This window comes from Telopea speciosissima, chromosome 9 (assembly GCF_018873765.1).
Source record: "Telopea speciosissima isolate NSW1024214 ecotype Mountain lineage chromosome 9, Tspe_v1, whole genome shotgun sequence".
In the NCBI taxonomy this organism is placed as follows: domain Eukaryota; kingdom Viridiplantae; phylum Streptophyta; class Magnoliopsida; order Proteales; family Proteaceae; genus Telopea; species Telopea speciosissima.
The window spans coordinates 1,706,950-1,719,147 of record NC_057924.1 but is presented as its reverse complement, the minus strand read 5'-3'; the positions used below and the strand labels follow the sequence as shown (position 1 = coordinate 1,719,147).

Here is a 12,198-nt window from a genome sequence, read left to right as displayed (position 1 = left end):
AACTTGCATCTAATGGCAATAAAGAGAAGGAATCTCTTCATCATGGGTGAAGATAAACTTGGTCCAAATTTGTGTTTACATTCAAAATTTTAAATGCAGAGGGTGATAGGGATTTTCTAACCTGATTTGTACCTTTATACTAATCATAGATGGTGCATATTTTCAAATGTTATCTCACATATAAGATACAGAAAACGGGTAGAAATTGTGCAATCATTAACCAAAATTTGGAGAAACACAAGAAAACAAAACTTTTCTAACTCGATGAGCCAGAGGAGGGAAAGCAGATCTACCCCTACATGATTAGCCAGATGCTGATGTTTTACCAAGGAGGTTGAACAACATAATGCAGGTGAAAACCATGAATCAATCCCTGGACATGCATTCTAATATCACATTGCAATAACATAATTGATTGGCTTGCTGTCTTGCCATCCCAATTTGCCTCACTGGAATTGATTTACCAAGCCAATGTCATTCTACCACGCATCTCCCACGCACTTGCATTCCACCAATCCATGCTTCATATGCTAGTTCTTCATTGAGCGACCTCTTCATATCTGTTCTTTATTGCGTCAAAGCTTTATTTTTCCTCAAAGCTTTCCTCTTCTCTTCTCTGCAAGTGGTTCAAGCATATAAGATTCAAAATCACCTTGCCACAAAACCGTGAAAATGTACCATTATAATGTCCGCTTTAGGCTATCAATGACACCTGGCGCAATAATGCAATAAAATTACTACGCTAACACACTTCACCCTACACAAGCAAGGGCCCGACTATATACAATGGCTAGTGCGCCAGAACAAGGAAGCAAGGGATGAGCCCAATGGAGCGTACGCTGATTGTAGGGCACCGTCGTGTGTTAGCTCCCGTCGTTTGGTTAACAAAGGCATGTTTAGCATTTTATCCTTCCAAAACCAAATGATGAGATACATGCTAGCAGTAATATCATAGTTTACAGGTGCATATGAAGCAGTTATCGACATTAATAAAACAAGGATCGAGTGAATTCAAAGGCGGCTTACCTAGCTCTTGCGATTTCTTCTCTTGATGGAAGCTTCCTTTTTTTATCTTTGGCTTTATCTTGTGGCTCTTGATTCCCATTGGGTGATAAACCCTTTCTGAAGCCACCATTGCTTTTTGCCTTCTTAAGATTAGCAACTTCGGGTGGTTGAGGTTTTCCTTCTGTGTTGTTCTTTTCATTGATTTGTGCATTATCAGGCCCAGGTGCCTGTTCTACAGTTCCTGATTCTTCGGATGGCTTCAGTGTTGGTTTGGAATTGCTCAATTTCTTCAACTGCAGATGCAACAACAGACTAACATAAGTAATTCCATCCGTGCAGAACATAGAAATTCTACATGCTGAAATAGGAAAGCTGCACTATTTTAAATCTGGATCACAAACTGAGAACCTATAAAAGTAGAATGTTGCCCAATAAAGTTGCTCAAAACACCATTTGAGCCGAGCATTCCCCCCCCCCAGCCCCCAAACACAACAACAACAACGCCTTATCCCAACTACAAGGGGTCGGCTACATGGATCCTAGTAGAAGTAGAATATTAATAATATAAAGTAAAAGGAAGGAGCACACAACACACACAACACAATTGAACCAAAAAAACTTTAAGTATCATGGCGTGACTTGGTTTCTGTATGTGAAAAGCCCAAGAAAGAAAAAACTGCCCTCCAGTTCATTACTCAAAACCAATATGAATTTGGCCATTATTCATGGAGTAAGACTAGAGTTGAGGCAAAAAGTTTCCTTCCACAGCCATTTAGGATTGAATTTACTTAACATGAACATCGCACACCAAGTTTCGCCACATGGAAGAGCGATGTGGATTGTGGCAAACCTACTGTTGGATATCTAGGGAATGGTCTGAAGATGGCACATGTCATTTCATACTCAAATTCAATCATATACCCTCCTATGTAATGGTATACGAAACAGTGAGATCCAACTAGAGATCAGCTTGCAACAGGATCATAGTCGTCACAACGTCTAGACAACCCAAGGCATTGGAAGTGGACTGGACACTAGGTGACACCAATAAGGCCCTAGGCGACCAACTTGAAAAAAGATTGCAGGAAAAAGTACAAACCAAATTTCAAGAGAAAACCAATAACAAAAAAAGATAAGTCTGGTTTGGCCAAGGGTCTGGTCGAAGGTCTGTTATGGGACAAAGAACAATCCTGCAAAAATTGACCAAATTCTAGTGGATGGATTCTGAATTATGAAGAAATCCTGTTTTGATTAGGACTCGAGATCAGAAATCCAGGATTGCAGAATTCGATAGCAGATTTTAGAAGTTATAAAATCAGATTTCAGACCTGTAATTAAGCAGGCTAATTCAGTTCAGTACCTAGAAACTGAGATTAGAAAACAGAAAGCAGAATTTAAGAAACCAGATTTGAAGAAAACTGCCTGTGGTAAGATTTCAAGTATCGGTTATTATTTTAGATTTGAAATCTGAACTGAATTGAGAACTAAAAACAAAAAGTAGTAAACTGAATAAAAGCAATGTAGAATACTAACTAACAGAGTAATAAAGCAGCAAGCAAACAGAACTAGAAAGAAGATAACAGAATATGATCAGAAATCCGCCTGATCAGTAGTGCTACAATCCCACCAGTACCCTAACCTGAAATCCCACCAGGGTTCACTACTGAATCTCACACTCTTGAATCCAAAAGAGTCAACACATCTGAATCCCACAAATGCAAGCCTGAATCCACAGACCAAAACAAAGCAAAATCTTTTCATTAATTCATCAAAATTTGTGTCGGGCATTCCCCTTACATATGTTTAAATAAAGGGTAACTTACTCCCCCTTCCCCTCGATTATGCCCAAATGACAAGCCCCACCCCTGGGTATTGAGTAATAACCCTCCCCTCCCCTGAAATCAAAAGATAAGAAAGGAACAACTTAAACAAGGCTGGACTAATAGAAACCTATTCCAGCCTAACTAAAACACTTTAATGACATTAAAAAAAAAGAAAAGAATTGTGACTCAAACTAGACTAACTAATAAAGAAAATCTCGTATTCCTACCTCCAACCCAATATTTTAGGCCCATTAAAGTGGAATATTACAAAGAAAACTCACTGGGCCAAATTCCTAACCAAAGGCTTAAAGGGCGTACCTAGTGCACGAGGCTCCCACCACTGTGGGGTCTGGGGAGGTCATAATGTACACAGCCTTACCCCTGTGCTTAAGCAGAGAGGCTGTTTCCAGACTCGAACCCATGACCTCTTGGTCACAACGGAGCAACCTTAACCGTTGCACCAACGCCCGCCCTCTGGAAATGACCCAAGGTTTATTTCCACTAAAACAAGGCCACTGCTGCATTTTAATCTGCATCACACACCCTTCCATGTATGCCTATGCACCTCTTTGAAGTCTTGTCACCATCTAGGATAGGAGTGTCAAACGGTCAGTTCGTTTCATTTTGGTCCGGTCTTATCGATTTTCAGCCTATATAGGGCCAGAACAAAATCAGACTGATAACTAATCAGTCTATAGAATCCAAACTGAAACTGATAACTATTGGTCTGGTTGGTTTCACGCACATATCGGATAGATATTATTGGACTGGCCACGGTTTTATTAATTAAAAAAACTATTATAAACAAATAGGGAGAAGGTTTCCCACGCTGCCAGTGTAGGAAGGAATATGCATGCCAAACCAATGGCTGTCTTGAAAAAGGTATCATTCATATGGGGCCCACATATTCAGAGCATGTGAGAGAAATTGCACTTTGTCAGTGTGGCAATCTTTTTCCAAACAAATATTAACTTTTTATCGGGTTTTCTGTTTTCAGTCCATTTGGTCGGTCTCGATCAGTCTTATCGGTCCAATTGTTCATATTGAACCAAGAGTTTTTTAAAAAATAAAAACCAAGACCAAACCGCTAAGGAGTTTGATCAGGTCAGTTTCGGTTTTTCTGGTTTGGTTCGATTGTTCTTTTTGGTTCGGCCTCCATTTTGTCACCTCGACTCTAGGTAGTTCGATATTTTCAATGGTTCGTTTTGCCACATGGCCAACACCGTTTAGGCTGAGACTTGACAAGTGGAAGAACTAGGTGCCACTTAAGGAGATTCTATCCTACACGGTTGTTAATTATAAGAAAGAATACAGAGACTCGTGTTTAGCTTCGATAATTAAGTGCCAAAAAATGCAATAATGAAATGTATGGTTTTCTTGAATAGTTAAGCCAAGAGCATCTTAACAAGAATTCTATACTTCCAGAAGTATATCCAACTGCCAATATGAAGTTCACAGATTTGTCAAGGTCAAAACTTATGTGCTTGTATGAGCATCCAACCAATGTCCATGTGTGGGGCATGCCAGCATGTAAAGAGAAAGATTAAGGGCAGGCCCAACCACACAAGCCTTATAGTTCAAATTTTTTCGATTAAGACAGATGGAACGATGTTAGAGAAAAAAGAAGAATAGAAAACATGTTAAAATAACTTTTCTTGTGAGATGTACAATTTTAAGGTGAAGTGATACCTTAGCCACAAAAAACCCATCCATGTTTTGAACATGGGGGTAAAAGCGCCTAGTCTTTTCTAGCGCAGGGTGAAACCGGTGCTCTCTAAAGCGTGTAAATCTGAGGAATACACAATGATCAGAGGAGTAGAAAAACTACAAGATTTACTTATGACAGCTAGTATGAGAAACAAGAGTTACCCTGGACGGCCAAAGTCTAGTCCACATGGGACCAACTGCACATCCCTTTTTTTCAGCGCATAGTCTATAACTGCTTCATTCTGAAATGGCAAGTTTGAAGTTTAGAATCAACTGGTATTACTGGTTCTGCAAAGAGGCAAACTCACATACAAACCTCTGGAATCATTATAGAGCAAGTGGAGTAGACGATGTATCCCCCAGATTTGGAATTAGCATCCACCATGTCAATCGCTGCAAGTATCAATTGCTGCAGAAAAAACATCGAAGCACTTCAAATAACCAATTTTTATCTAGTTTCAGCATCCGTGTAAACCCCACATCTGAGATCTGCCCAACCAACTTCCCCTACTGAAAGAGAGGGAGAGAGAAAGAACAAAAATACCTTCTGCAGAAAAGCACAATTTTGTACATCTTCAGAACTTTTAGAGGCTTTGACAGACTCATCCTTAGATATAACCTGCAAATCAATAACGTTTTGCTAATTTTTTTATCAAGCATCCAATAAAGACAATAAAATCTTCCAGGACAGCAAGTAGGTAATCAGATAAATTCTCAAAAAACTTACTCCAGTTCCACTACAGGGGGCGTCCAACAACACTCTATCAACAGTGTTTAGTCCCAAGACCTTTGGCAGCTGAATATTAAAAACAATTTCCTTAGTCTCATCTAAAATTCACTAAATTTAGTGAAGGCTAACCACAAGAGGAAAATAGCAAATATGCATACTTATATCAAAAAACAATCTTATAAAACAGAATAGGAACTGAAAAAAAGGTACAATAAAATAGCATTGCAAATGGCATTCTAGAATAAACATTGTATGCACTTTGCATGCTTTGCCACCATTATGATAAGGATATGCAACTAGTCACATAAGACTATGTTTCCATAAAAATTTTACCAAAGAAATGAAACTTGGGGATCTGTACTTACCCAAAAAGAGAAGGTAAATTCAACCATGAGTAAGATTTATTATGAATTTTTTAAATTCAAAACCAACATAAACCAGTTTGCCTTAGCAGAGAACCAATTTACCAGTTCAAAAAGAACTTGATTAACTAAAAGCTTTTTTTTTATGTAAACAAAAAATTCAAATATTCACTCCAATATGGGATAATATCCTTAACTTCAAACCTGATTTATATTGGAATTTGTTCTTAAATTACCTAAATAATGGAGTCATCAATTGGATTCATTCATTTCAAAATCTCATTAATCAAAGGTGCTTCTGTTTTGGAGATGAATTACTGGACCCCAAGGCATGAGCCAATAAATACTGCTCATGCAATTTATTGCTCATTCTCAAGTGCAAGTGTTAAGCGACTTAAGAAGCCAAGCACACCAAAGAACCAGAGTTATTGAGGGCATATTTGGCTCACCCTCTCGAGCTTGCTTATGCAGACATGGGGGCCGTTTCTCAGCCATAATTCGAAATCAGTTGAAATCACCGAGATTTCGCAAAATATTTCGGTTTCAACAAAAGTCAAAACGAAACTGGGTGCAACTCAATAGAAATGCAGGATTTCAACTGAAATTTTGGTCAACTTGACACTGTTTCAATTGAAATGGGTCAAAATTTTGACCCATTTCGTGAGTTTCAAGTGGCTTCACCTGTTAGAGGCGAAAACTCCAAAAAACTCCAGATTTGGTATTTTTTTACCAAATCACCTACATTTCTTGGTGGAACAAGGTATTGAGGACTACTACAATGCACCTACAGCGACGATTTCCTACATTGGAACAAGATTTGTGGAAGATTCAAACTTAGAGGTATACCCTTTTTCCCCAAAGGTTTCAAGTCTTCCCGGAACTCTATTTTGTATTGACATAGAGTTGGAGAAACGGTAAGGGGAGTTCTAACCCTGGTTGTACACTTGTACTTGACTACTTTTAACACTTTTATACTTGTGGTTGTAACACTTTAACATTGTGTAATATTAATTAGTTTTTCTTCATTCCTAATATATATTTTAGTTTATCACTGAATTTTGTGTTCTAAACTTCTAATACTAAATTATGTGTAGAATAGCTATATTTGGGAAAGTATACAACAGAGTCTAAAGGTTCTTAATATGTTTAGAGAAGCTTCATTAGGGTTTCCCGAAGTTTCGGGCCAAAATATGACCATTCAACAACCGAAATGGTCAAAGGAAATGACCAACCGAAACATGCAGAATTTCAGGCAAATTTTGGTTGAAACCTGAAATATTTCGGTTTCGACCATGTTCGTAACCGAAATCTCGAACCTCATACTCAGATTCTGATGGGAAAGTATTCAAGCACCAGCTCCTCATTGGAACGGAGTTTTGGAGCTCCTCATATGGAAAAGCTGGATTCTCAGAATCTGAGAAGCAGAAGTCTGAAAAGCTTAGTCAAACAAGTCCAATGAGTAACAGATTTTTGGAGCTTCTCATCTATATGGTTCTTTTGCTACAACATAGATGATGGGGACCAAAAATTGTTATGAGCAACAAGGTATCATACTTTCTAGTTTGACATGAACCTGGTGGGATGATGTCTTGAGAAGTTACGTATCTAGGACCCCTGATGCAAATAGATGCGTTGTGAGTTCCATACGAATTACTTCCCAATACAATTTCTTTCAAATTTATTAAAATCTCATGTACTGATTTTTCAATACCTAGCTCAGAGGAGGATCTCGAGTTCACCCTGACCAGTAGAATGATTTCTAAGAATGGCAAACCCTTTCTTATAGTTTACCCAAAGTACCTACATATTTCCATTAGCATAACAACCATCCAAGCAACGAGAAAAAAACACTTCGTTTTTCTCAGACACAAAATTGACATTACTAAGGTGAATTATTATTGTCACAAAGGTTGTCTATTTTTTCATATGGCATAAGGAATCCATTCTGCCACGTGCACAGGTGATATATCCCTTCCTACTGTTGGATAGAGAGGACATGGTCTCGTTTAGCTACGTGTCAAATTTCGAAGTCCAATTCAATCAAATAACCCCCTTTTGTATTCACACACATCCCATGTATGTCCGTGCATGTGTACCAGTACTCCAGACATTACTGTGCACTCTCCCAACTCTGAATGGGAATAGACGGTTTAGATTTTTTTTTTTTAAAATGGATGAGTCAGATACATCTTGTGATTTTCAGAAACATCACCTTCCATTGTTACATGGATAACTACCCCATTATTAAAGTAGAAACAATTCTCAAAACCATATAACTAGTAAGTACTCCACCAGGTGCACAGAAGTTACAAAAATGGAAACTAACCTCCTTCCCATCGTAATTACAAACTATGGTGTTTGTTACACCCATACGGTGCAAATTTGCAGTGAGTGACTTGAGTCTAGGCTCCTTCATTTCATTTGCATAAATTAATCCTGAAGAAGATTGCATTAATGAATTATAGAAGATGAAACAGAACAGTAATGCTAAGAGACAGGAAATGCAAGTACTAAATGCTTCACCAGAAGACTTTGAAAATGAATATATGAGTATATGACAATTATGATTCATCAGAAATGGCACTATGTGTATCGGTTAATCTACAGGAGAAGTTGTATACAGAGATTTAAGTGGTTAAAAATATTAATTTCCATTTCTTAAATAGTAGGTGGCAATATGATGAGTTCTCTGCAAAGTAACTTAAATAGTTGCAACAACATTATTGTATTTTATTGCTGTCCTTTTCTCTATGAAGCAACCAACATCGAGGAATAAATGAATCTCAAAAATTGAAAAAACGAAATAAAGATGGGGAAGTACCAAAAAAAAATCAAATATTTTATGGATAATACTTCTATTAAATTATGGGTATAAGGTACAGAATATTGTAGAAGAGAGAAGAAAATCAAAAAAATAAAAATAAAATAAAGATGACAAATGCCATGCACATTACTCAAAAAAAATGAAGATATTGATTTTAAAATTTTTCTAAACAGTAAAAGAGGAAGATATAAATGAAGTATCAATGCCCCTCCCACCAAAAAAGCAAGATTTATGCATACAAATTTGCTGGACCATAACATTTGTGCTTTCTCAAAAATTATGTGTGGTTAAAATTTTGACCACAGACAACAGCCACAATACTCCAATCCGAACTAGTCTTACAGCAAAATGACTTTAATTTGCTTTCACTACATCATTTCCAAATTTAATATTAACAAAAAGGGGGGGAAAGAAGTCCATCAGAAGAATCAGGAACAAAATATTTAAAATAATTCATTGATTCTAACAATGTGCATACCAGTGTTCTTCATAAGAGCTGCTATATAAGTTGTTTTACCACCAGGAGCAGCCCTGTGACAAGCATAGACCGATATCAGGAAAAGACAACAAGGATGCTTAAACGATGCAGTGACGGTTACTATATGCAAATGTTAGAAAATGGTGACTTTGCCAAAATATTTTGAGAACTGTTTCCTTTTATTTATTTATTTTTTTTTAAAAGAAAAGAAAAATAAACTTCCCCATTAAGATGGGTGGGGAAGCACATTCATCTTCTGATTTCTTCCAGTGGATGAAAATATCAGAGAATTAAAGCATCACAGTTAAATTATAAAAAAGTCATAGTAGTTTAAGCATTGACAACGCAAAAGCGAAGGAACTTAAATGTGAAAACAATAAATTCTTAGTATCTTTTTTTGTTTTTATTAAAAAAATCCTAGGTTTTTAATTGTATCCAGATTTCTCTTTTATTTCTTTGGTACCTCTTTCAAGTTTGTATGCTTTGTTCTTGAATATTTATATTTGAATTCAACTTTTATCTCATTCTAGACTTCCAGTGACCATAGTACTCGAAATGAATTCCTAAAAGTTCAGGAATTTCATTAAACTCCCAACCATGAAAGCCCACTTCATCCCCAGCTGGCTTCAATCTTATGACTGAGAAATGTTCAGGTTTGTGGCCCGGGGGAATGCCATGCTTAATTTTCTTTGTTCTTTTTGCTGGTGCTTGAATTTAGATTGAAACATGCACTCAGACAGTTGCAAAATAAATAAACCAATAAATTAAAAATTCAAATTGCAATTAGTCTTGTTAATTTTTTGGAAACATGACACTTAGTATGAGTTAATTCCAAACAAGGTTCAACAGACTTACGCCATATCTACAATTCGCTCCCTCTCTTGAGGAGCAAGGGCCATTACAGGCAAAAAGGAGCTTGCACTTTGTAGCTGTGAGTCAAAAAAGTACAAATGGATAATGCCGAACATAACAAGTAATAGAAACATTTTTTTTTTTTTAAAAAAAAAAAAGGTGACAACAGAGCATTGAGATAGCATAAACAACACTTGGAAACAAGATCTACCATGTAGTAGCCAGCCATATATTCAGGAGTTGCACCAATTGGTACTTGAGAATCATAAACAACCAGTCCAACCTGCCAAGATATTGGTGACGATTTTTCAGATAACAGAACATTAAATGGAAATCTGAGTGAAATGATGGAAATCTTTACCTTTGACCACTTGCTTAAGGGATCCAGGTTTACCCCTCTATTTATCAACACATCAGCCAAATCCCGTCTCCGTGTCTGTATAGAAAAAGAAACTAATTTCATAAAGACACAGCTTGTTATTTAAATAAAACTGAAATACTACATAGCGGATTAAAACCTAAAGGGCAATGAACTCATCAACACCCCCAACCCCCAACCCCCCCCCCCCCTCCCGGAAAAAAAACAAAAAAGAAAGAGAAGAAGAACATAAAGAGCAGTGAATTTAACCTTTAAAGTATTAGTTCGTAGACAAATGGGTCTAGGCTTTTCAAAAGCTTCAATAAGTTCTAGGAGCTCAACAACTGGAAACATCTGCAAACCCAAGAAATGAAATTTAAATTTGACATGGAAATTGGATGTCACAATGGCAAATAGCCAAAAGAGCATTGCCTTGGAACATACCTCGATCAAGACACCAATCAGGAAGTCATTGTAACCATAGTAAGAACTTAAATCCCTTTTAAGCTGCTCAACGTAATCCTTCCGTGTCACTCCCTCTTGCCTTAAAGACTTAAAATTTGAAAGCACTCGAACAACTGAGAGCAGTCAGCAGAGAAGCAAAGCACTAACCAGTCAACTAAATAGGTGGGAGAAAGAAAGAAAGAATAAGCATATGCAGCTCTGAAGGACCTGATACTCACTCTCTTTCATCCTCCGCTGAAGATTCGGAAGATCAGGGGGGCGATGTGTCTCTTCTTCAAGCTCCTAAATTTATTCAGGAAAAACACACGCACGCACGCATTCTTAAACTTAAAAACGAGAATTGCAATTCACATAAACCGCACGCGTACCCCATAAATACATTATAAAGTTTAGATAATAAAAGAGTAAACCTCTTCGGTAAGCAAGCGGAACTCGTCCGATTCTTCTTTAATGTTGAGCTGCAATTCCTCCTCTGCTTCTTCTTCTTCCCTCGCCCTCTCTTCATCGATAGCTCTGGACTTATCTTCTATATCTGACTCTTCTGAATCAGAATACGAATCCGAATCCGAACCCTTCTCTTTAGTACAAAAGGCCAACCAACACTCAGTACAACATTCAATATCCCAAAAGCATGAATACCAAAATAAACAGACTGCTAAGAGAAATTAATTCGAGAATCAAATAACCTCCTTCATCGCTGCCTTGGAGAAAATCATCGGCGAAGACATCGTCCCCGTCAGAAGAAATTTCAGAAGCAGAGTCATCTCCTTCTACTCCTTCTACTTCGGGTTCTTCATTTGGGCTATCAGAATCCTCGATAAGTTCGAGCTTTTTCGGCGGTTTTTCAGAGAAAGAATCCTTCTTCTGCTTCTTCTTAATTGGAAGCTTTTTCGCCTTCAGGCCCTTCTTCTTGGTAACGGCGGCCGTCGCCATGGAAGCAGCAGAGAGCTCAGGTGATGTTGCTTCGAAGTTGAGATGTTAGGGTCAGCTTCTTAATTCTTCACAGAGAGACAGATGATGAGAAGGACTGGAGGAGCAAATAACTAAGCTTAATAGTAGCAGAGAGTCAGAAACAGAAGGAGCTCTCAGCTCCAAAACCTCTCACAGACTCGCACCGCAAGTTTCCTGAGGGAGTCGAACAAAACCCTATAAGCGCCACACCTAGCGATTGTACAACCGGTCTGTCTGGTCTGGTTTGGTCTGGTCTGGTCTGATCTAATCTATTATTACTCCATAAGGACCGTAACGGTCAACATCTCGGCACAGGACCTGGACGGGACGCTCCGAGTAGGGACGAAAACGGGTAAGAACGGGGCACCGAAAAAGGTTTTACCCGCAATCTCCCCACCAAGGTTACCCTATATCTAGATACGGGTAGGGAAACTCCTCACCCTCCAATGTATGAGAGATATTTCCCATGACCCGGTGGATTATAAACTAAATAACAATAGGGAAATAGAACGCAACCTAGTCGTGTGCGGTGCATAATTCCTGCACCTAGACAGGGCTATGCAAAATGATCGTCGCATCCCCATCAAAAGGCAGCTGGTACGAACTGACCTTCGCACCCTCAGGGATTTATGCTTTTTTATAG

General features: G+C 38.0%; 1 protein-coding gene across 1 annotated transcript; it reads right to left on the bottom strand.

Annotated features, from left to right (window-relative positions):
* Positions 1-231: 231 nt before the first annotated feature.
* Positions 232-11,672, bottom strand: LOC122641032 (26S rRNA (cytosine-C(5))-methyltransferase NOP2B-like). The gene is made up of 18 exons (XM_043834348.1): positions 11,621-11,672; positions 11,291-11,590; positions 11,015-11,181; positions 10,823-10,886; positions 10,584-10,717; positions 10,410-10,493; positions 10,143-10,217; positions 9,993-10,064; positions 9,785-9,858; positions 8,930-8,982; positions 7,954-8,063; positions 5,263-5,331; positions 5,080-5,154; positions 4,852-4,944; positions 4,698-4,777; positions 4,518-4,617; positions 1,027-1,298; positions 232-616 (listed from the first exon to the last, which is right to left on the bottom strand). Exons 2-18 carry the CDS (start codon positions 11,535-11,537, stop codon positions 568-570), a joined length of 1,818 nt encoding a protein of 605 aa, XP_043690283.1. The 5' UTR covers positions 11,538-11,590; positions 11,621-11,672; the 3' UTR covers positions 232-567.
* Positions 11,673-12,198: the final 526 nt, after the last annotated feature.